At 34.1% G+C, this 27,432-nt stretch overlaps 1 protein-coding gene across 2 annotated transcripts in view; it reads left to right on the top strand.

The window, feature by feature from the left end:
- LOC132156730 (anaphase-promoting complex subunit 1-like) overlaps positions 1-27,432 on the top strand; it is a 58,695-nt gene that overhangs the window by 10,121 nt on the left and 21,142 nt on the right. For both annotated transcript variants that reach the window (XM_059565715.1, XM_059565714.1), the window contains exons 14-28: positions 823-960; positions 2,644-2,784; positions 4,888-4,948; positions 10,302-10,489; positions 11,550-11,624; positions 12,542-12,810; positions 14,326-14,417; positions 16,235-16,383; positions 19,352-19,430; positions 20,679-20,715; positions 20,843-20,916; positions 22,403-22,581; positions 23,394-23,620; positions 24,013-24,131; positions 25,659-25,930. In XM_059565715.1, the coding sequence (XP_059421698.1) occupies positions 823-960; positions 2,644-2,784; positions 4,888-4,948; positions 10,302-10,489; positions 11,550-11,624; positions 12,542-12,810; positions 14,326-14,417; positions 16,235-16,383; positions 19,352-19,430; positions 20,679-20,715; positions 20,843-20,916; positions 22,403-22,581; positions 23,394-23,620; positions 24,013-24,131; positions 25,659-25,930 (2,100 nt within the window). The remainder of the gene's footprint in view (positions 1-822; positions 961-2,643; positions 2,785-4,887; positions 4,949-10,301; positions 10,490-11,549; positions 11,625-12,541; positions 12,811-14,325; positions 14,418-16,234; positions 16,384-19,351; positions 19,431-20,678; positions 20,716-20,842; positions 20,917-22,402; positions 22,582-23,393; positions 23,621-24,012; positions 24,132-25,658; positions 25,931-27,432) is intronic.

The raw sequence follows: 27,432 nt of genomic DNA, 5'->3' as shown, positions 1-27,432 counted from the left end.
ATCTGTTTATACTGTTAGATTCATATCGTTTATTAATGTCATAAGATGGTGCTTACAGATGTATGCATGACTGATGTATAAAAAGCCCCTTTCTCTGCAGCACTGATGATGCTGTGTGTTTCAGATGTGGATGACGCACCGCGAACCAATTTTCAAGTTCTAGAATTCATTGAAAATATGATTGATCAATGTGACCTATCCCACAGAATACGAAGGCTGCATCCCAACGCCATCCAACATGATTTGTCATTTATAGTGTTATTTGTCATATATAATATAAAAATAGTGATTTAAAAAAAATAGCCTTTCCAAATTTGCCATTTCAGGCATTCTTTGCTGTCAAATAAAATAAATCTAATAAATTGTGAATATAACTATGTATGTATGTCTGCATATGTGTGTATATATGAATTATAATAAGCTACATATAATTATATAAAAATATTTAATACTAACACCTTTACTAAATATTATTAGTGAAATGTATTTAAATGTACATTAATTTAATTATACTAACAAAAAAAAAAAAATTATATATATATATATATAACAAAATGGTAATAAAAATAAGTTGAATTTTATTATTACACTCTTATTTTTCTAATATATTCTTTAATATTCTTATGTATCTTATTTTTTATGTATATTACAAGGAAATGACAACCTCAAAAGTTTTAGTTTTTAGACATTCACACATAGCTTAAATAAAATGCATAAAATCTAAAGTATGCACAAATTAAAGAATATTAATTCAGCTTTATGGTAATACAAAACCATCATGGTTTAAGCTATTAGTAATAATCATGAATGTTTTGCTTCCAGGTCAGCAAAGTGTTTGTCCCTGGCCTTTTGTCTCCTACCTTCAGTGTGCAAAACCACCAGCCGCAGTTAAGCACCCCTCTGGAGAACATCAGCACCCCCGCAAGGGCCGCGGTTCAGCATATGAGCCGCCTGGAGGAGGTACTATAATGTGCTTATTGCGGGATCGTGTGTGTTTTATTGTAGCTGATTAGTAAAACACTAATTGAGTCATATATGTAAGACAAGACAGCATTCTTCAAGAGGACTCTTGATATTGTGTCCTAATGCTAATGGCCATCCGCTTTGTTTCTACAAATGGATCCGCATCAGTATTAAATCACAGTAATATGTCCAGCTCTATTATTTTTCTTCTTAAACAACACAAACAACTTGGCTCTAGACTGTTTTGATAATCTAATTGTGTGAAACAGAGATCAAGTTGTCCACATGAGTGATAGTATGCTTAATAAATGACTGGTTTTATCCCGTATGAGTGTATTTATGGATATTGTGTTAGAAGAGAAGTTTTTTTTAACATGAAGTATTGCATTATTGATAAAAGCTTCTCTAGTCCCTGCAAAAGTCTCCTAAACCACAAACAGAATTTTATTCACTATAGAACTACATTAGGGGCAGATGATGTACTTGTGTGGACAAGCACATTTCAATCACAGTCTATTGCTTTTTTATGATGGTTATTTACTACTAATAATGGTTACGAGAGCTGCAAATATCTTTATAAACAATATTTTTAAGCTTTCTGGCCAGAAAAACGGTCCCCTGACTGAGCCTGGGGCTTTTCTTCCCCATTTTGTCACCTAACGGAGTCTGGGATCCTTGCCACTTTTGCCTTTTTCTTGCTTTGTTGGGGATTAAAAGAAACCTAAAGGAATAGTTCACCCAAAAATGAAAATTTGCTGAAAATGGACTTATTCTCAGGCAATCCAAGATGTAGATTAGTTGGTTTCTTCATCAGAACAGGTTTGTGGAAATGTTGAATTATCTCTTTTTTTTTTTTTCTTACCAGTGGATCCTTTGCAGTGAATGGGTGCCGTCAGATTCCAAACAGCTGATAGAAACATCAGTCTATAAGTTAATGTATTGTGAAGTGAACAGTTTTGTGTCTGTATGGATGAAATAAATCCATCAAGACATTTTTAACATCCAATTGTTGCTTCTGGCTAACATACAAGTGTACACCCATAATATTGCCACCCTATAAGGAATATGTTGGTGTAATTTGAAATGAGTTTTTTTTCACTGTAGGAAGCATTATTATGGATTAACTTTTCCTGGATTTGTTTTGTACAAACATGCAGCTTTTTGATTCACAAGAAAATTAATTAATGGATTATATTTGGATTATTGTGATGTTTTTATCAGCTGTTTGGACTCTTATTCTGACGGCACCCATTCACCGCAGAGCATCCATTGGTGAGCAAGTGATGCAATTCTCCATTTCTCTAAATCTGCTCTGATCTTCAATGGCCTGAGAGTCATTACATTTTTAGCAAATTGTAATTTCTAAGTCAACTGTTCTTTAATATTCAGAAACAAAGCTGCTTTATAGCTGAATCGAATGTATTTATAATTGACGAATTTGGCAAAATCAAAAATGCATTGAATTAACATTGAAATCGCCTGAGCTGAATATCCACACTACTTTCTTCATTTGAGCTGCTTCTTGCTCAGTTGAACTAGTTTCATAATTAACTTTACACCGTAATCAAAATGAACTGGCTTAAATTGAATAACGTGTATTAACCTCATCAAACTTGAACATGGAAAACCTTGCATCAGCTTCCATGTCTTTTCATGGTATTTCTCATCTGCTGCTGTCAGGTTGGCATGCCGTCTCCTGTGTTGGAGGTGCGCAGCGCTGCGCAGCACCACGAGTCGTCCTGGCTGGAAGACTCTTCATTCCAGCAGGCCGCACCTCACATCCACTCCCTCCGAGACGCCGTCAGCAACAGAGTCACGCTGGTCAGTGCAACTCATCTCCTATAACACCCTCTCAACATAGTTCATTGATGTTCTAGTGTCATTAAGATACTTGATGTTGTTACCGGTGATTACAATTCTGTGGATCACAGAAATCATGAAAAAAGCTCTTTTAGAAACCAGATGCACTGATGCTGATGGCTGATTATTTTTTTATGAATGGATGATAACTGATGATGGCTGGTATAAAGCTAAAATTATGTATTATTTAAAAAAAACATTCTTCATAAAGCTGCAGTCTAAACTAATTAAATGCATGCATGCTTCTAAGCAAAACCAGACATTTATAACCTTAGTCATAGGGATGTAACGATTAACAGAATTAAGCTGGTTGAAATCGATTTAAATATGTGATGATTCCAATCGGTTGAGATGCTAAACGAATTGCGTTTCGTTTAGGGGTAAGAGTTTATTTGAATGCATGTCTGAGGGAAACTTACTGTCTTTAGAAAAGTTTAGATGGTATTTTTTTTCTTTTTATCTTGCCTCTGTATAAAGCATATTCAAATTCATATTATTTTATTTGTCATTTATTTAATTTGGGGATTGTTTAAAAATTTAAATTTTGTTATTTACATTTAAATTCTATTTAAATTTTCTCATTTAACAGACGCTTTTTATCCAAAGTGACTTACAAATGACGACGATAGAAACGGTCAAAACCAACAAAAGAGCAATAATATGCAAGTGTTATATTAGTATATTATTATAGTTATATTTCAGTTTCACAAAGAATTATACAGCATTTTGTCCAAGCAATGATAAAGGACACATTTAATTTATTCTTTGCCTTAAAAAGAAACCTTAGTATAGTAGTTTCCTTACTGTATATGGTGAAAAACTGTAAAATGTTATATTAATGTAATGTTACAGTACATGCTATTAAATTTAATGCTCAATAAATATCATACTATCAAAAAAAAAAACCTACACATGAAAAACCCTAGATTCCCAGAATTGTGACACTTTACATTTGATGGTTTTTCATGGAAACAAGTTTCTTAGTTGTTTTTTTATTATCTTAAGTAATATTTAGTTATCTTGTTGTAAAATTAATCTTGCATTATTTTTGAGTGCATTACATTCATCATGTGATTTCTTATTACCACCTGTGTTTTTTGGTGTTTATCAGTGTATTATAAATGTACAAAACAGGTTTTAATATTTAAGCAGGTTGGTATATTATCTTATTATGTACATCAGTTGCAAAAATGTTGCTGCAGTTGTTGTTTTTTTTTGTCAAGTTTTGGCAGTCACAGCTGCCTTTTTTTCATAGTTCATAGACATTTTACTGACTGATAACAAATGAGGTGAACCGTTTGTCCATTAAATAACTGTCAGTATATTTTGGAAGAATTAGTCTTTTGTTAGTCAGCCAAATGGGCTTGGTTTTTTGTCCAATGCCAGTAAATCTTACAATGGCCACATAATTCAGATGAATCCACCTGGTTCACTTAATATATCACTGTCTGGATGTAAATGTGGCAGCTGCTTTCTAAATGCATTTTCAAAATGTCAAACAGGGTCAAGATGCATGCGTTTTCGTTTGTGCTGACCACTGCTGCTAAAGGCAGGTTCTGGTAATTGCTTTTGTCGTACAGTGGCCGGCTGTAATTGAGGGCTGCCAGAGTAACAGGACATGACCAACATGATGTGGCGGCTCAGGCATGTGCACCAAGAGTCTGTCACTCTTTCAACAAGACTCAGTAAAGTCTGCTCCCCTGCAGTCAGCCCCTCTGTGTTGTCATTTCCCACTGAATGGCATGTCCTATCAGAAGAAATCCCCTTACAGGCCTGTCAAAGCAATCTTGCCACTACCAACTTATGTGGGATGATATGCTTCTAAGAAAGGCTTTTAAAAATAGTCAGCGTCTATGGTTTTTGTCGAATGCCTGCTGGAATTTTAATGCATGCAATTGTTCTTTTGTTTTCAGTTTATTTCAGCAAAGCGGGCAACAATAGCTTGGTTGCTTTTGACAGAATTCGACCAGATATAAATAGCAACGTGACTCCTGTTGGTTCGGACTGGCACAGCTAATTAAGAATGTGGCGCTAATATCCGCCCCTCACTTTTCTTTTGTTCAGGAATTGAGCTCCGGTTCCATGTTAAGAATCACCATTCCCGAGGTGGCCACTTCAGAGCTGGGTAAGAGAAAACACTCACATAAATGCAGTCTAACCGCGTGATGCATCACTTCCTCACAACACTCATTTTAAAATAACCCCACGTCCTCCTGGTGTCACTTAGAATTTTTAGGTTTAGTCTATTCATGAAAATATCTTCTACATGTAATCACTATTTTGGTTTGGTTTGTTAACAGTGGTTAACAGCATGTACTGCTACTGCATTTTTTAATCTTAGTGTTAATTTCTAATATTACTTAATCAATAAACCAATAAATAAACCTAAATAAATACAAGCATAATGTCAGTAGTCAGTTAGTTTTAGTTAATGCACTGTGAGTTAACATGAACAACCAATAAGTGATTGTATTTATTTTAAGTAGCAATTAACAATGATGCTTAAAAAGATACTGCTCATTGTCAGTTTATGTAAGCTAATGCATCATCTAACATGAACTAATTAGACCTTATTATGTTAAGTTTTGAGTGTTTTGTATGTCAGATTACTTCATTTTAAACTATTATTGGATTATTATTTTCTATAAAAAATTTGTTAGTGCATTATTGCAATACAACTTTTTCGACAATGGTATAATAAAGGGCTGTTAAATTAAAATGTAAAAGAATTGTAAATTTTAAAGGAATAGTTCATCCCAAAATTAAAACTTGCCTCAGGCCATACATGATGTAGATGAGTTTATTTCTTCATCAGATTTGGAGAAATGTAGCATTGCATCATGCTCCTCTGCAGTGAATGGGTGCCGTCAGAATGAGAGTCTAAACAGCCGATAAAAACATCACAAATATCCACAAGTAATCCACAGCACTCCAGTCCATCAGTTAATATCCTGTGAAGTGAAAAGCTGCATGTTTATAAGAAACAAATCCATCATTAAGACTTTTACTTAAAAACATTTTTGGTCCGAATAGGAGTACGTTATACTTGTCACTTCACTAGACATTAACTGATGGACTGGAGTGTTGTGGATTACTTGTGGATTATTGTGATGTTTTTAATCAGATGTTTGGACTCTCATTCTGACGGCACCCATTCACTGCAGAGGATCCATTGGTGAGCAAGTGATGCAATGCTACATTTCTCCAAATCTGATGAAGAAACAAACTCCTCTACATCATGGATGGCCTGACGGTGAGTACATTTTCTGCAAATTTTAAATTTTGGGTGACCTTTTCCTTAAATTGTCATTATGATGCACATATTTCATCTTGTCCTCAAAACCTTTGACGATGTGAACACTGCCGCTTTCAAACCCGCACTCCTGTGAGACTCTAACAGTGCTGTTTTGTAGTTATTTTGTAAAACTCAGATCCTGATTCATTTGGCATAAATGATGTGCCCAAGGATCTGTCACTAATGAATGCAGTTATGCTTTACTGTGAAGTAAAACTGAGTCATTCCTGACGCTTTCTGCATTTAGACATTTGACCTTTTCTAATGTGTTTGCTATTAATATTCCAGGAAGTGGAGATGATGCATGCTTTGTGTCTGTTGATGTCATTAGAGCTGTTTGCAATTGATTTGTACCATTTAAATTTTTACCACCTATCACCCAGAGCATGCTAGCATTATAACGATGACTTTTGAACGGACAAACACTGGTCAGATCCCAACCGTGGGTGCAGATTTCCCCGTGGCGGATTTGTTGCACTTATCTTGGCCTTTAGTTTTGAACTAATTGTGTGCGACATCTGCCCATCCGGCATTCTTTACAATTTTCTCAATTAATGCCAGCTTCCTGTTAATAAGTGGTTTAGTTTAAAAAGTGGAAGGCTTTGTACTGTTAATAAAGTGGCATTTTATTCAGCTCCATCCTGACCTTTCTGTGTTTGTTTGCTAATTAAGCTCCAGGCAGAGTCATTGAAAGTGTGGTGGTCTGACGCTAAACGATAGCAGATAAAATGAAAGTGGAAAATACCATTTTAGATATCCCTGATTCACGTTTAGTTGTGAACAAAAGATGCTTTTGCACTTTTTACTGGTATTATGCTCTATTCATTAAAGATTTCATACACTGTATGTAGTTACAGTACTCTATTGTTCCCTAAATCTAGTGACGAAGCAGGATGAATTAATTCTTTAGCATTTTATGATTCAAATTTGTGAAACTGCAAAGTAGCTCTGAAATACAAAATTGTAATCAGAGATGTGACTTGTGTCTTTACTTAACAAGCTGTGCGATTTCAGGAATTGTTCATGTACGTAACAAAAACGTGGGGAATTACATGCTGAATTTTAATACTTTTAAATAGGGGTTTGTTTAAATGACTAAACCAAACTATAATATTAACATTATAATACTCTAATATTAATATTCATGCATGTCTTGGTGAAACACCATAATATTTTTTCCCTGTGAAATCCTCACACTTAAATATGGAAGCCCACTTAAAAAGAAGCTGTCAATTCTGACTTCTTGCATTCAGGGCATATTTTCTCTCACAATTTTTTTCTCACATTTCTGAGTTTTTATTATCAGAATTGCAAGGTTTTTAGAATACAATTCCTACTTTATCTCAAGCAATTCTAAGTAGACATCTTGCAAATCTGAACAGAAGATTCACTTTTTGAAAGTAATATATGATTTTGTGCATTAATATGTATGAAAAATGGAATGTACCAAAATATTTTAATGAAAAATGCATTTTTGGGATCTAGACCGATCCTTTGGTCCGGAAAACTTGGGGTCCCTTAAAACAGATATTAATTTAGAGGGAAAAAAAGTCCGAATTGGGAGATGCAAAGTGAACTTTGCAAGACAAACTCAACTGAGAGACAAAGTCAGAATTGTATATTAATTCAATTTTGAGGGAGTCTGAATTGGGAGATTAACTCCAAATTTTTAAATATAAACTCAGTGAAAAATGTCTAACTTGAAGGTTATAAACTCACAATTCTGGAAAAAAAAAAACTGAAATATTAGATTAACTCAAAATTGTGAGATATAAACTCAGAATTGTGAGAAAAAAAAGTCAGTATTTTGGCATATAAACAATAATTGTGAGAAATAAAACCAGAATTGTTAGATAAAAAGCCAAAGTTGCCCTCTTTTTTTTTTGATTCTGTTGAAGAAACAGGCTTTCACACTTGAGCATGTTGAACACTGAATATCTGATCGCTTAATAAAAAAAGCTATTTTCCATTATTTAGCTTTTGTTTAAATTTTTTTTTAAGTGTCAGATTTCTTTCCAAATTTAGAAATTATGGCTAAATAATAAGGCTTCTGCTCAAGGAACTACATAAAGGTTCAAAAGTCCTACACTTTCTTTGCTTCATTTCATCTTGTTACAGAAATCCAATCCAACCAAACCAAACCCCATGCATCCCTCCTCCCTCAGATCCCAACATCCTCGTTGTCTTTATCAGGTCTTGTAGCCCCCGTGTCACGTAGTCAAACACTTATCTGTAAACCCGTCCCTCCGATCTCCGCCCCCTCGCTCAGATGTGCGTTCCAGCTCCGACTGTCCTTTGAAGTGGCGGCCCCCTCCGTGTGCCTCTTCTATAGGATCACCTCCGCGTGCAACCTTCTCCATTATCTTCACCTACACTTTTTATTTTGGATCCACACACGTGGGGGTGGGAGATACCAGCTAAAAATGATATTATGTTTGATGAATTAATACCATATTATTAGATTAACATTAGAGATCAGTGTGACAGCTGACTAAATAACATGTATTAGTGGTGTTTGCTAAGGCATGCATCATTGTTATGATTGCTTATGCTTGAGTTTAGCAATCTGAGCATGTATTAAACTTTGGGATGTTTTTGTGAATGTAATATGTGACCCTGGAGCACAAAAGCAGTCTTGGGGTATATTTGTAGCAATAGCCAAAAAAATATTGTATGGGTCAGAATTATTGATTTTTCTTTTATGCCAAAAATCATTAGGGTTTTAAGTAAAGATCATGTTCTATGAAGATGTTTAGTAAATTTCCTACCATAAATATATCAAAACCTAATTTTAGTTTAGTAATATGCATTGCTAAGAACTTCATTTGGACAACTTTAAAGGTTTTCTATTTTTTTTTTTCACCCTCAGATTCCAGATTTTAAAGTAGTTGTATCTCGGCCAGATATTGTCCTTTCCTAACAAAGCTTATTTATTCAGCCTTTGGATGATCTCAATTTTGAGAAATTGACCCTTTATGACTGGTTTTGTGGTCCAGGGTCACATATGTGATTTTGTGGTTCACTATGAATACGAAAGGCAATGTACCAATTTGCTTCTTGAACAAAATACCGTATTTTCCGGACTATAAGTCGCACTTTTTTTCATAGTTTGGCTGGTCCTGCGACTTATAGTCAGGTGCGACTCATTTATCAAAATTAATTTGACATGAACCAAGAGAAATGAATCAAGAGAAAACATTACCGTCTCCAGCCACGAGAGGGCGCTCTATGCTGCTCAGTGCTCCTGTAGTCTACACTGAAGACATAGAGCGCCCTCTCGTGGCTGGAGACGGTAATGTTTTCTCTTGGTTTTTGGTTCTAAATAAGTGCGACTTGTTTTTTTCCTCATCATGACGTATTTTTGGACTGATGCTACTTATGCTCAGGTGCGACTTATAGTCCGAAAAATACGGTACTCATTTTCTGAGAGAGATAGATCATTTTAACCACAAAATTAGGTTCCCCTCAAATGAATTCAAGAGTTGTAGACAAAATTGTGAGATATAAAGTCAGAATAGTGAGAAAAAGGGTCAGAAATCTATATTATAAACTAACAATTTAAGAGGAAAAAAGTGAATCGCGAGATCACAGCTCAAAATTGTGGGATATTTAAAAAAAAAAATTGCAACAAATAAATTCAGAATTGTGAGTTTTTAACACAATATTTTGTGATTTTAACTCGAAATTGTGAGATACAAACTGGAAATGGCAAGAAATAAAGTCAGAATTGTGTATTATGAACTCAGAACTCAAAATGTCTGAATTGCAATTTTACTCAAAATTGTGAGATATAAACTTGGAATTGCAAGAAATAAATTCAGGCTTGAAGTTTTTAACTTTGAGAAACTTTGAGATTTTAACTTGAAGCTGTGAGAAATAAAGTCAGAATTACGCATTATGAACTGAACTATGAACTATGAAAAAAAATGTCTGAATTGTGATGCATAAATATTTGTGCACCCGACATGCATGATTCCTCCAATCGTTTACAGAGAGGTTTGCTATTATTTTCTAGTTGATTTTTAAGTGGTGAATGATCAAATGAGTTAAACATTTCCCATAGACTCACAAGGCGGCATTCAAGCCTTATCTAGAGACCCAAATGTTTCAGAAAGTGCTCACTCCTTACCATTGTTTGAGTGACTTCTGTTATTAACTCTTAATCTTTCTTTTACTCCCACAGTCAAGCGTTGCCTGCAGGCCATCAGGTTTATTTTACCCAAAGACACTGCCATGAAAGTGCTGGTCAAGTGGTACAACAGTTACAACGCCCCTGGAGGTCCCAGCATGCACCTGGAGTGGAACCTGTTTGTTACATGCCTAATGACAATGATGGGTTACAACACAGAACGACTGACGTGGACACGCAATGTGAGTGTGACCTCTGTGTCAGTCTTTGTGTTGGGTATCCTTCAGCCTGTGCCAGCTCACTAGGATTGATCAAGCATTTAACTGAATTAAAACTTTACATGACTTAAACATGTCAGGTAAGCACAGAAAACTGTTTAATTCACATTAAAACATTTTCTACAAATGAAATTGAAATTATTGCTACAACTTTATATTTCCCAGTATAATTAATTTCGGACTTTTTCTGTAGATCTTATTTGCCTGCATACATTTTTTTAAATTAAATTAATAAATAAATAAATTTTTTTCTGTGTATATTTAAGTCTTAATTTGTATTTACATATTAAAATAAAGGTATTTAATTATTTATCTCAAATAAAGTAGAAATTATGTGTTATAAACTCACAGTTCTGATGTTTTAAAATCAATTAGATAAGTTGAATACACATTAAAAAAAATTCTGCAAATTAAATGATAATTATTAATTCATATTTGCCCATTACAAATACATTTTTGACTTAAAATATTTTAAATCATGAAATCAGACATGTTTAGGTCTTGCATGGTTTTTAATATAATTTAGTTTAATAAATCAGTGAAAATAAATCTTTATTTATCACAACCAAAGATTTAAATGTTATTTTTGAATAAAAGAATAAACTATATTAAAACATTAACATTAAAACAAAACACTATATTATACAAAATTGTTTGTTTTAAAATCAGTTGGATCAGTTTAATACACATTAAAACTCTTTTCTACAAATTAATTTCTAACCATATTTGCCCAGTACAGTTAATTTCTAATTGAAAATATTTTGTTGTAGATCTTATTCGCTTGCATATGTTATATAATGTAGTGGAATAAATCTTTGATTTTTATTTATTTATTTATTTATACAAAATGTTGTTTAAACATTTATCAAAACAAAAGACTTGATTAAAACAACACTATTAATTTAGCAAAAAACTATGACAAAACACTGGACAAAATTGTATTATAAGACCGGGAAGTTTGTAGTTAGTGGATGAAGCACTTGTCCATCTTCATTGATCATTAACACAACTGTCATCTCCACAGCTTAATTTTGAAGTGCCCCTCTCTCCAGTGATAGCCCCGAAGAAAGCCCGACCTGCTGACACGGGTTCAGATGAGGTGAGTGCCCCTAAATGTGTCAAAGACCCTTGATCGTCTCCTGATGACTCTCCTGTCATCTGATCATCTGTAGCCTACCAGCTTGAGCTGCAGCCGAAAATGTTAACTTGCCTTTGATTTATTACAGAAAGGCAAAAACAAAATACATTTTAGGGTCAGGAAGAGAACTTTTATTCAATAAAGATGCATTAAATTGATCTAAAGTGACCGTTAAGACACTTAAAGTGTTACAAAAGTTCAACTTTCTATTGATCAAAGAATCCTGAATGAAATGTAACATTGTTTTTACTATATATTTAACCAAATAAATTCAATCAAGCATTATATGTGACCCTATATAAGCACAAAAGCAGTCTTAAGTCTCTGGGTATATCAGTAGCAATAGCCAAAAATACATTGTATGTGTCAAAATTATCGTTTTTTTCTTTTATGCCAAAAATCATTAGGATATTAAGTAAAGATTATGTTCCATGAAGATATTTTTTAAATTCCCTACTGTTAATATATCAAAACTTATTTTTAGATTAGTACTATGCACTGCTAAGAACTTCATTTGGACAACTTTAGGTAATAGGTAATTTTCTCAGTGTTTTGCTTTTTTTTTTTGCACCCTCAGATTCCAGATATTCAAATAGCTGTAACTCGGCCAAATATCGTCCGATCCTAATAAACCATACATCAATGGAAATCTAATTTATTCAGCTTTCAGATGATGTATAAATCTATAAATCTATCTAAATCAAAAAATTACTCTTAAGACTGGTTTTGTGGTCCAGGGTCACATATAATCTTACTGACCCCAAACGTTTGTATAGTAGTGTATAGAGTGTATAATTTATGTATAAAAGCCCTTGCTGGGTTCCTGTTGTGGATGTTTTAAAGGTTTATTGATGGCTACATCTTTATGACATCAACAGGATTGGGGATACCTGCGATGCTCTGACTACCATTGGCAGGTTTCCATGTGCCCTGCGGTGGCCGTTCAGGGCCTGCAGCCGGTGTGGCCCCCCGGTGGAGTGGAGAACCACCATGGGTCTGTTCTGGGTTTAGAGTCGTCTGCCCTGCTCTTTCCACACATCCCGGTGCTCTTCTATGTTCTGCATCTGCTCTATGAAGACCTGAAGCTGGACGAGCTGCAGCGCAGTGGGGCGAGAGCTCTGGTCGGGCTGCTGCAACAGCTGGCCAAGTAATTATTTATTACATTTTTTGCCTTTTATCTACGAATAAAACCTTGTTTTTACCTCCTGACTAACAAAGTAAAGTCACCCAACTCCTCAAAACTCCCACTTCACATTGTCAGTGCCGCTTTTCTTTGTGGCACATCCTAATTTTGGATGGGGAGATAGCTGTAATGTAGTTCATTGTTTAATAAAATGACAAGTGCATGTTGTCATGTGGACATGAACAAAACAGCAGTGAGAGTTTAATTGGCTGCTGTTTGATGAACCCGTGTGGGTTTGAAATCTAAAAGTATTGTATTATAATACGGAAGATCAGGATGTAGCGATGATCCTCTGTTGACTCTTCGGCTTGTGCCTGTTGTTTGTAGGTCAGCATTAGGGCTGGGTAATATTTATCAATATTTTTTTAGTCCTTTGATACTGGATACATATCTTAATGTATGTATTTGCTCAAAACATAATTCCAACCAATTAATTCTTGAGTCATGGTGCAAAATATGTTGCACAATTTTAACCATTATTTTTAGAAATGACTAAACTGTCACTTTCATGTTATTTATTCATCATTCTGTCAATATTATATCTGTCAATGTGTATATAATGTATATAATTATTATAAATGTTAAAAAATATAAATGTTTAATTAATATTGTATTTTATATGAGTATATTACAATATAAATACAATGTTTATATTTTTTAACTCATATATGAAATGCACATATGTTTTTCAATTATTTGTATATTTATTTGTATTCAACATCAATCTGTATAATCAAATCTATAAAATAAAACATGTTTTTAAAATATTTATATATAGCCAATATAGTGTATAAACAACATACTTGTGTATTTCATATAAATTCTAATAGATAAAACCTAATAAGAAAACAAAAACAAGTACAAATGTATATATACTTTTTCTAAATTAATTTCTACAATGTCCTGACTTAAGTCAGTTAAAAAAAAAAATCCACCTAATTTTTTAAGATTGCACAGATGTGTATCTACTTTTTTCAATCTTGTCAGATATTTATGAGTGCAATTAAATCGCCCGTTTTCTTCAGTAGATGGAGCTGACTGACAGTTTGAAACCATCCTGTATTCTCAAATCATTCATATCATTGAATTCATCAATATTTGTAATGCCAGTACACACTTTTATATATCTGATGGTATTGACTCATACTGACTGAAGTAAAGCCCATATTTTGTGAGAACTAGAAGAAGCAGGAGGTTGTAGCCAAAGATAGATCATGTTTAGAGGAACCCAAACAATTATTACTGTATTTTTTACTTTATTACTCTGTTTACAAATAAAATCCATGTTTTAATTATTGTGATATTCACTATATTGTTGAATGCCACACAAGTCTTGAGTTGTACAGCCATCAGACCACAGCCGTTTGTCAAACCGTATGAGTCACGCTCTGGTTTGGCTCTTATACTAGTTTTAGTGTATATATCGAGCGCCTGATGACTCTTTTAGCCACTAATCATTTTTTCCTCTCGTTTCATTAGGGACCTACAGCTGGAGGATTTCATTGATCTGTACTGGCGCGATTACCCCTCATTCATTAAAACCTTCAAGGAGGCCTGCGTGATTGATCAGGGTATGAGGACGATCAATGTGTTCGGGACCCCTCATTAGCAGCTCGAGGCTTTTCTATTCATTCACCAGACAGTGCTGACTTGTAGGCCTGTCACGATAACAACTTTTTGTTGTGCGATATATTGCCCCAGAAATAATTGCGATAATCGATATCATTGTCATTTTAACGACCATGTTATGCCACTGAATATAAAATCATAATGAAACAGCATAAAATGCAAGAAGGCCCACACACTTCCAAATGACGACAAACTTTAAATTTTTGAGAAGATTTAGAATTTTTTTTTAAAGAATCTTAGAATCTTAAAAACCTTAATAAATAGTAAAAAGAAATGTTATGCAAAAAGTGCAAAGTAACGAGTAGAAAAAAAAAGTAAAATGCACAACAAACTTGTATGGAGATTTTTCCCGGTCTTCCTTTCTCTGTGAATAAAGGGTGCACACTAATGTTAAAAAACACAATCACTACTCGGCAGTCAGATGTATGTATGCACAAAGGCACAGATCCTTAAACAAAACCAAATCTGCAGATGAAGCATGTTTTAAATTTGAACAAGCTCCTCATGACTGCACCACGTTATGTACGAGAAGCTGCAAAAGACACTGGCGCATGTGGAATATACAAAACATGGTGACATAAATTTTAAGTAAATATAATGGCCGATATATTGCGCCACCAAAAATTCTTGGGGTCATGTACATATATTGCGTGATAAATTTGCGACAGACTGACTTGTTTGGAGGAGTTCGGCCTGATTTAGGGTTTGAGTGACAGGTCTTGTTGCCATGGGGCAAAACCCAAGGAAAAGGTCTAACATAGGCATTTTCATTTGTGACCCTGGAGCACAAAAGCAGTCTTAAGTCTCTGGGGTATATTTGTAGCAATAGCCAAAAATACATTGTATGGGAAAAAATGATTTTTTTTTATGCCAAAAATCATTAGGAAATTAAATAAAGATAATTTTCCAGATAAGATATTTTGTAAATTTCCTACTGTAAATATATCAAAACTTAATTTTTGTTTAGATATATTCATTGCTAAGAATTTATTTGGACAACTTCAAAGGCAATTTTCTCAGTATTTAATTTTTTTTCACCCTCAGATTCCAGATATTTAAATAGTTGTATCTCAGACAAATATTGTCAATCTTAATAAACCATACATCAATGGAAAGCTTATTTATTCAGCTTTCTAATTAGCTTTTATTTTTAGCTTCCGTCATTTTATTTTAAATTTTTTGAAAGAAAAGATTTCTTACTATACAAGACCCGATACTGTTACTCTTACTATTTTATATTTATTTAAGTTCTAGTTTTTTTTTTAGTGCTTGAACTTAGAAATTTAATTTTATTTTAAATTTATTTCAATAAACGGATTTGATAGTTTTAGTTAACAATAATAACCTGAACAGGAGAGTGTCACAAATATATCTCAGTAAGGTTTGAATTTTTTGCAAGAAATGATACCAAGGATGCATTAAAGCTAGCGTTTTAAAGCAAATTATTTGGTTACAGTTTAACAGTGACAGTGTAATTATACATTTAAGCACAGAGTAATATTAATTAACAACATGTACTTACTATATGGTTAGTGTTAGGGTTAGGGTAATTAAGTAATTAATTGTTATTATAATAGAAAGTACATGCAATTTGTGTAACAAGGACACCTTAAAATAAAGTGTTACAGATTTTTTTTATTTTTTATAAATACTTAAAATAAATGAATTAGCATTCATTTTACAAGCCATTTAATAATTTTACTCAGCAAATTTATATATAAAAAAAAGCTGTTCTTTTAATATTTCTATTGTTGTGCAGCTCAGATGGAGCTGATGACTTGGCCAGTGTTCCTGGACGGGGAAGCCCCGTGTGTGTTCAGCTGGCTCAGTCGCTGTCTGAGAGGGCAAGATGTGACGCCTTTTCCTTATCTGCCTGGCATCTGTGAGAGAACCAAACTACTGGTGCTGGTAAGGACCCAAATCCTCCCTGTGCCACTGAATATGGTCTTCATGCCTGGTTTTATAGGTGCACTCCATCTGAATTTTACAACCCAGTTGACTCCTGAAAAATACAGGTGGTGACATCTTTCTTTAATGGTTATACAGTCTGACCAGTTCAGTGCAATTCATAAACTGTTATGAGAAGTTCTTTCAGTGAATCATTCAAAAAGCCTTCCAAACTCAGTTTGAATCAGTTTGACGAATCTTTAACTCAATAAAGCGGTTCTGACTCACTCGCTGAGCTGAAAGCTGTCATTAATTTCAATGATGTCTATCTCGAAATGAAGCCTTGTTTAACCCTTAGTGTTATTACTGCCTGGCTGCTGACTGTTACCAACTACGTAACTGGAGATTGACGTTCTAGTAATTTAGAGAGTAGACTATATTTAAAATCTGGTTTTCAATCCCAAAACATTACAGACACGGTTTAAAATGTTAAAGTTAAGATTTTTGTATTCATAAGAGATTCATACACTATATTCACTGAGGCTGCAATTATATAATCAAAAATACAGTAAAATCAGAAATAAAGTAAAAAAATATTATTTTTTAATATAATATAATAATATAATATAAGTTTTTTTATTTAGATATAGTGTAAAAATAAATTTATTCCTGTGATGAAGAGCTGAATTTTCAGCATCATTACTCCAGTCTTCTGTATCACGTGATCCTTCAGAAATCATTCAGGTTCTGATTTGCCGCTCAAGAAACATTTCTTATTATTATCAATATTTAAAACCATTGTGCTGCTTCGTATTTTTGCGGAAATTGCGATTTTGACGTCTTTGATGAACAAAGTTCAAAAGAGCATGCATTAAATAGAAATCTTTTGTGACATTCTAAATGCATTTGACTGCGTCTATTTTAAATTGAAGTATTTATTTTCTTGAAAACAATCGAACTGACCCCAATCTTCTGAACAGGTGTTGGATGATGCCCAACAGGGGGCGCTAACAGTGAGCAGATGAACCGGGTGTCCTGCCCTTAACTCACACATGTTCTATATAAATGTCAAGCAGTTAGATGGCAAAGTGCTCCAAGCTAATCATAATGACATTTTGTGAGCACCGAGTCGTCCCTGGGCATCCTCCGCGTCCTGCGTGTGTGTACTTGAGCAGAGCAGATGCCCCACCTCGATTAGTCCCTGGAAGTGGTGTTCTGAATCACTCGAGAGGAAGATCATAGAGGTCAATGGTGTCATGATGTGTGTGTTTGTTTTCTACTTCCTTCCATCAGGCAAAGCGAAGTGACGCACAACCCCACGAGGTGCTGACAAACCGTTACGCAATTATGGGCCTTGTTTACCCCACCGTTCCCGTCCCTTAGATTAGAGTCCAGAACATTAGAGCATCCATTTGATCCCTCAGTACTTACACTCCCACTGCCTCTCTCTCTCTCTCTCTCTCTCTCTCTTTCCCATCCCCTTTCTTTCTCCCTATTATATTTAGTGGTAATTGCTAAGGACAGCATCAGCATGACTGTGGCTCATACAGTACATAGAGCGGGTTGAGGAGAAGTCTGGCGTTCTTTTTCTAAGATATCAGACTTAAGATTTTCACCTGTTTGGAAACCTAAGCCGGTGAAATAGCCTCTAGGCTTAGACATTGAAAAAAAAAAAAAAAGAATCTGAGCCATATCTTTCCTGTAGAAAATCAAATGGTGTTAGACTTACATTTAAACAATTTTCACTCAAAACTTTCACTCAAATCACGTTGAATTAAAATCTAAATTTTGAAGTTGAAAGACTGAAACGGTTTTAGTGAAATGTGTGTAAAACATGCTCGGAGGACCTTTCATTTACAACTTTGGACTCTTCCTATGTAGTCTCTGCCTGTGTAATTAGTCTATTCAGAAGTATTTAATAATTACCAGGTTGTGAGAAATAACTAGTTGTTGGATGTGCCAAAGTTTACCAGGTTATTAGTGGTTTCAAATACATTCAGATTTCAAAGATATTCAGAGCTTTGCTTAAGCCATTAGTATGTAAAACTAGTTAACTTGGTCAGTGAACAGATAAGGGTTGTTTTAGTATCATTTACCGTTTTAGTATTACACTGTTATAGTTTTCGTTTAATATTTTGAATTAGCTTTATTTTCATATTTTTTAGTTTTCATTATTTTCAGTTATATTTTTAGTAATTTATGTGCTTTCGGCTTTTTTTTTTTTTGTATTTCTAAATAGTTGTAATTTATATTTATTTCAGTTTTAGTTTTATTTCCATTTAAATTTTTGTAGTTTCAGCTAATTTTAGTACTTCAGCGTAAACTCATTTTCATTAGCTGGCAAGGCAACATAAAAAAAAAATAGTGTAGGTTTTCCATCTTATTTTTTTATATTTTATTTCTTTCTGCTTTATTTCAGTTAACAAAATGTTATTATTTTAACATTAACATTTTATTAGTTTTTGTTAATTTGATTTATTTGGATTTTAGATATATTTTAGTTCTTCAACTTAAGCTTATTTCATCTAGTCGCAAAGGAAACATTTCACATTTTTCATTGCAGTATTTAATTTGAGCTTTTTCCCTTAATAAAAATCAGTTTTAAAAGTTTTAGTTAACTACAAAAATATTGGAACAGATTTCAGACCCATACAATGTCAGTAACTCCATACTGTCTTTCTGCTTCATTTCTGATTCTTGCATTTTGGTGATTTTGTTATGTGCTTCTTACACACAATAATTTACATTTCTCGGCTGCATTTGAAATTGATGTTTTGAATGAGCCATATTACCTGTGATCTGTGGTTTTCATGCATGCAGTCATGTGTGTGGTTGATGACTGCGCTCATGCATCGCGTCATGATGAAACATGTTCATTCTCCCCTACAACTGTCATTACAGCAGCAAACCAAAACCACACAGGTGCTGTCCCACTGCTAATACTAACTCTCTTTATGCCCTGTCCTCTTCCTCTCTGTCTGTCTCTCAGAGTTATGCCCTGTACGTGGTCGGGGATGAGGATGCGATCTCGACAAACATGTTGAAGTACCTCTCCAGGCTCTCAGCAGGTGGGCTACATGTGTGTGAGATTAGAGGCTAATGAGAGGCTCTTAACTGTCCTCAGGCCTGGCACTAGACTTCCTGCCAAGCAATAAATAGGAGGATTAATTCATTTATTTATTACATTGCACATGGTAATTTGGATGCACAGATGTAAACTTTTTGTCTGGTACTAATACTATGTATCATAAAACTAGATTGTTCATCAAAATTACGAGGCTAGACCAAACGGAAAATATAGTTTTGCCTTTTCTGAGTAACTGTGTTGATCTGGCATGGGCTATTTTAGATTAGAGAAATAATTTTGCACGTAAAGGGCCTTTTGCATTAAACTCAAATTTTGCATAAATCATTAAAAAAATTATTGTAAAAATTGTACAATTTATGCAACAATTTATGTAATGTCTTTTAAAAGTGTGCAGAAGTTTGTTTGTGTTTCTTGATTAACATTAGTGTTGCTTTTAATGGCATAATATATTTTAATCTGTTGTAATAATAATAGAAAAAAATACAATTCAGTGCAGTCAGTTCACAAACATTTGTACATCACAAATATTTGTATATAAAATGTATTTTAGACATACAGAGTCTGGGGACTGTTTCTGTAGTAAATGTTATATGCGGATAGTTTTCATTAGGCCTTATCAGATGATCAGCGTATTTTGTAGTTTATCTATTTAATAATGAATAATGAGCCTTATGAGCTTATGCTACTGGTGGATAGTTTGTGGGTAGTAAGATTTAATGTTTTTTAAAAAAGAGGTCTAAGTAAGGCTGCATTTATTTATACAGAGAAACAGTAGTCTTCTATTTTAATATATTATAAAATATAATCTATTCCTGTGATACAAAGCTGAATTTTCAGCATTCCTCCAGTCTTCAGCGTCACATGATCTTTCAGAAATCATTCTTCTATGCTGATTTGATGATCAAGAAACAGTTGGGCTGCTTTATATTTTTGTTTAAGGATAAATATAAAATTCATAAGAACAGCATTTATTGGAAATTGAAATATTTTGTACTATTATGAAAATCTTTGTCACTTTTGATCAAAGTATTAATGTCTTTACAAAAAAATAAAATATTTTTTTTACTGGCCCTAATCTATTGAATTGCAATATACATATATATATATATTTTTTTTCATTCTCTAGCATTTCAAATACATTTGATAATGCAAAAACCAGGGAAAATGATTACCGTAGATTAGTGTATCCGTGTTATAACTTTTTTTTTTTTGGTCCATGTTCACACAGGGCAAAAGAAAAACACGAGTGATCCTTTTCTGAGAAGGTACCTATGGTTTATGATTATTGTCATGTGGCCTTATGTTTGTTTTTCTAGATAAGTCTCGGCTCATAAATTCTAGTCAGCTGATTTAGTTTCTCCAGTGTGTTTGATTGTGGGGTGTGTTTCACAGGCAGAGCAGCGTGAAGCCCGCTCCTTCATCTGGATCCCTGGCTGAGAAGCTGGTGGTGTGGTTGACCTCTGCAGGTCAGAGTGACACCATCAACACAAGTACACACATGCAAATACGAGTGCTTGGCCAGTAGAGGTTTAACGATCCATCAATAGAGATAGACACATCTATGAAATGTCTAATGATACAATGTATCAACGCCACATGTAAAATATATTTCTCTTTAGTATAAATATGCACGTTATTTTGACACTGTCCACATTTTCATCAATATCTGTCTATGCATTACCGGCAAAGTGTGCATTCTCATTCAAACTCACGTGTCAGGATGCTAAGACTGTGTGAAGGTTGAGCGTAAAAGACGCTTGAGATAGTTGACGGAATTGTTGAGCACTTGTGAGAATTACATTAACATGTGCGTCTTGTTGAATATTCTAGTAAACACAGTCGGTTAGGCCTATGTCTTAACGTAAACTGTTTAGAAAGAAAATGCATGTGTATTAATATATTTGATCTGTGCTTTCCTTTTAAAGTTAAAGCAGACTAATAGAAAACTTCTGTGAAAGAAGAAAATTCCTCACCGATTTTGGCTGAACAACTTTTATAAGGATTAATCTGTATTTAATTTATACATTGACGATGCAGTGTTTTTACATTTGATTATTACGTTTCTGTACCTGAAAATTCATTTTAGATCTACCTCAAAAGCACTGTTTATTTAATTTGTGTCTTTGCTATATTATTTTTATTTTCTGCTATTTCTTGTAAGTTTGTTATCTGTAGAAAAGATTTTTAGCCTTGAGCCCATAGTAGCAGCGAAAAAAATTAACAGATTTATTTATTTTTATAAATTTTTATACACTAGTACCTTGTTTGTGTTGTTTCCTAATGTGGATTTACATTATTTCACACATTGCATATTTTAGCACAGAAGCCTGAAAAACTGTCTTGACTATTGTCATATCTTAAGATTTATTAATTATTATCTTTAAGAAAAAACAAAAAAACATTGTAGGCCTGTTTTTTGTTGCGACTATCCCAATTGTGGAACAGGATGTGAAAATGTAAGATAAATGTACATGTTATGTTTGCATTTGTGAGTTATGAAAAATTTAAAATAGTTATATAATGTAATAGTATTGACATATCAATCGATATTTCCTGTATCTAATTCGTATCGCTATGAGAATCAATATCGTGTCATGACGAACGACCTGATCTACAGCCCTAATGGCCAGCACATTGTAAGCACACAGTCCCATATTTTACATGCATTGTTGTTTCTCTGATGGTAACAAACTGCAGTACTCAAGGGGGTGATAGAATTTCCTTCAAAAGTCTTTCGTTCTTTCGTATAAGCTAGATATAAACATGTAAACCATTCTACCTTAGTTTTACTTTGCATGATTATGTTGCTATGCCCGTGACAGTACTTTAGACCAGGTCCTGCCGCCTCTGTTGGTTTACTTAAGTTTACATTAGATTAGATATATACAATCTTATATCCTGTCATGGGACATGTGACTACACACTATTTTACATGCTTTTTTTACACCGCAGGATTTACACTGAAGGATCTGGAGTCCGTTCCGTTTGGTGTGGCTCTGCCAATCAGAGACGCCATCTACCAGTGCAGAGAACAGCCCTGCTCTGATTGGTCTGAGGAGGTCTGCGCTCTGATTGGACGACAGGACCTGACCAGGCAAGCTCACAAAGTGACCCTGGCCAACCGTAAATCGGTGAGAAAGTGAATCAGATGTAAAGAAACTAGATCTTGTTTGCCATTACAATTGTATTATCATTGGTTTCTTATTATGAAAAGTCTTAATATATTAGTATTAATGAGTATCAGCTTTTATTTTACAATTTTCAGTTTTCATTCTAATTTTGGATCAGTTTGTGCTTTTGTAATTTTCATTAGTTTTAGTGCTTTTTTTTTTTTTAATATTTTCACTTTATTTTTCAGTTTTAGTACTTCAGCTTTGAATTTTTTTAAGGTCAAGTTTTTCATTTAATATTTAAATTTATTTCAGTATTTTTAATAATGCTCAACATAGTTTTAGTTAACAGTAGCAGCACTGTTTTTACCAGATAAATTATACTGTAGTAAGACAATAGTAAAAGAATAAGTCATACAAGACGAAAAACATTTTACAAAAGGTTGCCTGGCTATTTTAGCTGTTGCTTTTATTTGGATCTTGCCTCTAATTAAAAATGTTACTTATATTATTCATGTTTTCACACTTGCATATTCATTATCATACAAAGTGTCGGAAACCTTAGCAGGGCTAAAAACAAATTTATAAAGCTATTTTTGCCTTTCTAAAAACAATGTTGAAGTATTGTCTCCTGGATGGTGGCTTTGCTGAAAATATCACCCGTCCTCAGTTAAAAAACTTTAGTCTGAATAGTGCTGAAGATGGTATTTAAGACCAGTATTTCCTAGTGCAATTACTGTAATTCTGAAGTGATGAAATGCTGCATTATAAAGTAATTATAAAAGAACTGAATTGTCCACGCTTAACATTCAGTGTGTTTGTGTTTTCTGTAGACTGTGGGTCTGAATGTTATGCTTGAGCCACCAGTCACCAGTGAAGCAGACGAGGAGGAGGATGGTATGACAGACCTGCACCCTGAGGTGACAGGCCTGATCTGGAGTCAGGATCTGAGGGTGCAGGAGGTCCGCCGTCTGCTCCAGAGCTCCAGACCCATCCGGGTCAATGTGCCCCACCTGCCTGAAGTCAGTGACCATGAGTACATAGAGGAGAAAGAGAACAAGTGAGCATACTCAGTATGCAAAACAAAATGTTCTTTATTGGCATCTATGGTTCCATGTAGAACCTTTAACCTCCATGTTTCCATTCCACAAAAGGTTTTCTGTATAATGGAAAAAGATGATTTAGAATATGAAAAAAGGGTTATTTTAGGAACTGTAGATTATTTTCTGTGGCTTCGCTGCCAATAACTGCCTTTCATTCTTAAAAGTGTTACTGCTTTTTTTAACCTTCCTATTTTTAAGAGTGTAGGTTTCTGAAATTATCTTTAATTAAAGAACTAAGTGAAGAACGTAAACACAAATATGCTGAAATGCACTCTGTTAGTGTGTATCTCTAAATCTGTGCCATTCTGTCCACCTGAATTCAGCACTGCTCTACTTATTTTTGTTGCAGGCTGCTGCAGTTGTGCCAGCGCACCATGGCTCTTCCGGTGGGACGGGGACTCTTCACTCTTTTCTCATACCATCCTGTGCCAACCGAACCACTCCCTGTGCCTAAACTCAACCTGACTGGTACTTTCATAAACCACCGCCCAATATTTTGAAGTGTCCTAATGAATAGTTTTACAGGGCTAGCAATGCAGTTTTTAAGAGCCCTGTTGAATTTTGTTTGGCAGTAACTGTGCCCAGACGTTGCAAACCTCCCACCATTCCCACCACAGCTTTATGTCTTTCACCATCTTCCACAATTTCACGTCAGTTGAAAAGAAAACGTTTGTCCAGGACCCTTAGTGGTCTCTGCTATTTTTTAAGGAAAGCATCACCATTGCTCATATGTTGCTCAACAAAAATATCATGCAGAGTTCTGGATGGCCTTTTTCAAACTGGGATACCAAGTAATGACCCAGAACACCCAAAAATTCAAAAATGTAAGATTTATGTTTTTGATTTGTGTATAAATTTTCCATTTTAACTAGTCATAATTAATCATGATTAATCGCATCGAAAATAAAAGTTTTTGTTTATTTAATATATGTGTGTATTGTGTACATTTATGTATATATGAAGACACACACATACAGTGCATTGTATATATTTAGAAAATATTAATATTTGTTTACAAGTATATATTTATATTCATAGAATTTATATTATATATAAATATTTAATATATAAACAACATATTTTTCTAAAATAAATACATGTATGTGTGTGTATTTATATATACATAAGAAATATACACCGTACACAGACATATATTATGTACACAAACACTTTTATTTTGGATGCAATTAATCACGATTAATTGTTGCCCAGTACTAATTTTAGTATAAAATATTCACCATTTAATGCTAATCATATTTGTCAGTCACAGATGAATGAACCAGGTAAGAAACGGGCAAGATTTCTGCACTCTATCTAGTGTACATTTACAATCTGCATTAGATATTTGATTTATTTCTTAAAAGGAAATCGTGTTTTCAAAGTGCGTTTATCCAAATGGCTTAGAATCATAAAAGATTTGATCATTATGAAACAGATCAGTTTATTCAGTTAAACAGTATGAACATTGTGAAAATATTGAATATAGAGCGATATTCAGTTAATGTTTGAGATTGAAACAAATAGGATTTATTGATGATGAATATATAAACATGGTTATTGTGTTTTTAAAACAGATCCCGTTTTTTAGTCCTATTGCAGAAATCTGACCTGTTTTATTAATGTATGACTGACAAATTTGCAGCACATTTGTTTATTTAGTTAAAAACTGTGATACAAATGGATGGAAATTTTATATGCAATTGATAACATACATAAAGCTTAAATATTTTTTTAAATGCACCCACAACACCCGTGCATTGCTATGGCAAGCACGGAAAAGCACGGAAATTTTAGTTAATGCTTTTAGTGTAATTTTTATTGAAAAACCTCTTCCTGTGTAATTTACTAGCTAAAGGGCACTAATAAATGCTGCCTTATTATGTCTTTCCTCACTTTCTCACCATTTTCTCACCAATGACATATCTGTCATTTTTGCTGAACCCAGCTAACAATGCAGTGTGAATAATGTCCCTTCTCTTTTGTCTTCTCCACCAGGCCGCGCTCCTCCCAGGAACACCATGGTGGACCTGAACAGCGGTAACATTGACGTGCCGCCCAACATGACCAGCTGGCCTAGCTTTCACAACGGTGTTGCGGCTGGTCTTAAGATCGCCCCTGCCTCTCAGGTGGAATCTGCCTGGATTGCGTACAACAAACCCAAAAGTGCTGACCTGGCCAATGAATACGCCGGTTTCCTCATGGCCCTGGGCCTAAACGGCCACCTCACTAAACTAGCAACACTTAACATCCATGACTACCTCACCAAGGTCAGTTACAGCCTGTGATGGGAGGTTTTGATGAATGTAGTGATTATGAACATCAATACTTAGTTTTATGTCTAGAGAGCGAAACTGCAGTCAATGAGGGCAAAAGAATATGATGTCTCTTTTCATGGTTCAGTGATATTTCATTATTTATAATTTAGTATTATAGAATAATTGTTAATATTTTTATTAATATTTTGAATTAGCTTTTATTTTTATATTTTCATGTTTAACTTAATTTTAATATATATTAATTTTAGTTTTTTGTTGTTGTCATTTTTACATGAATATGTTTTTGAATATATACATATACATATATGTATAATATTAAGATAGACTTCATTAATTTTTTATTCGCTTTTTCCAGTTAGTGCTTACATATAGATGCAAAGGCATCATTTCAAATTTTTTCATCTAAAATTTATAATTTAATTTATATCAGATTTCAACAAATACAAATTTAATAGTATTATTTGTAATTAAGTTTTATTTTCCCTTAATAATCATACGAATGTATAGTACACACAAATATATATATATTTTAATATGCATTATTATGATTGCATTATACAACATAAACATATCACAACTTCTATATGTACAAAATGCTGCAAATGCACAAGCAAACTTAACAGCAGCTGCATTGTGAATGCGCTCTTCCTTTAGCAAGGCACTTAAACGCAAACACACAAAGATTCCATAACATTATTTAACAGTAATGTTCTCATTATATTATGACAGACTTGGCCTGCACCTGTTGCACTTCACTGTATTTAACTTTTCGAAGTGATTCCAATAATATTTCAAGCATTTAAAAACCATCATCACCAACAGTGTGTCTGCAGGGAATAAAGCATTATTTATCAGCTTTAATATATCTGCAAAATGTTCTTATCGGTTCGATAACGTTAACATTAAAATTAACACTTATCGGCCGATACCGATATGGTTGCCGATATATCGTGCATCCCTAACTTATTTCTTCCTCCTCATGGACCTTCAGTTCATTGAGGCTTTTCCTGAAAACCAGACCTCCCTTCCTCCTTGTAATTCTCCTATCTCGCCATTTTTAGCATCGGAGCTGTCAGGTTTGCATGTTTTCTGGGGTTTTTGCTCTCATCCTGTTGTTTTTCTCACATGAAAGACAAACGTAGATCTGAGTTTCATTCTGACAGTTCACAGGGCAGTAACGTGCGCTGCTCTCTCATTTCCAGTCAGGCCATGCTTTGTTGATACTTTCTGTGGTCGCTGAGCGTATCTGTAATCTATAAGCTATATCGAGCCTTTAGCTAGTTTGGTGTTTACATTGCCCGCTCTCACACTGAGATCTGTGGCCATGCTTTCGAGTCTCCGATAGTACTCTTGCCGATTTTACAAGAATCTGGTAGAAAAACATCCTGTTTTACTTCATGCACATGTAAAAATGAATGAATGAGTGAGTTTAATGAATGAATAAAGTGTTAATTGAGTCCCAAGGTTGCACATCTCCCTCTAAATCCATTCTG

This window comes from Carassius carassius, chromosome 14 (assembly GCF_963082965.1).
Source record: "Carassius carassius chromosome 14, fCarCar2.1, whole genome shotgun sequence".
Classification (NCBI taxonomy): Eukaryota; Metazoa; Chordata; class Actinopteri; order Cypriniformes; family Cyprinidae; genus Carassius; species Carassius carassius.
Note: the sequence above shows the minus strand (reverse complement) of the source record. Positions and strands in the feature narration are given on the sequence as shown.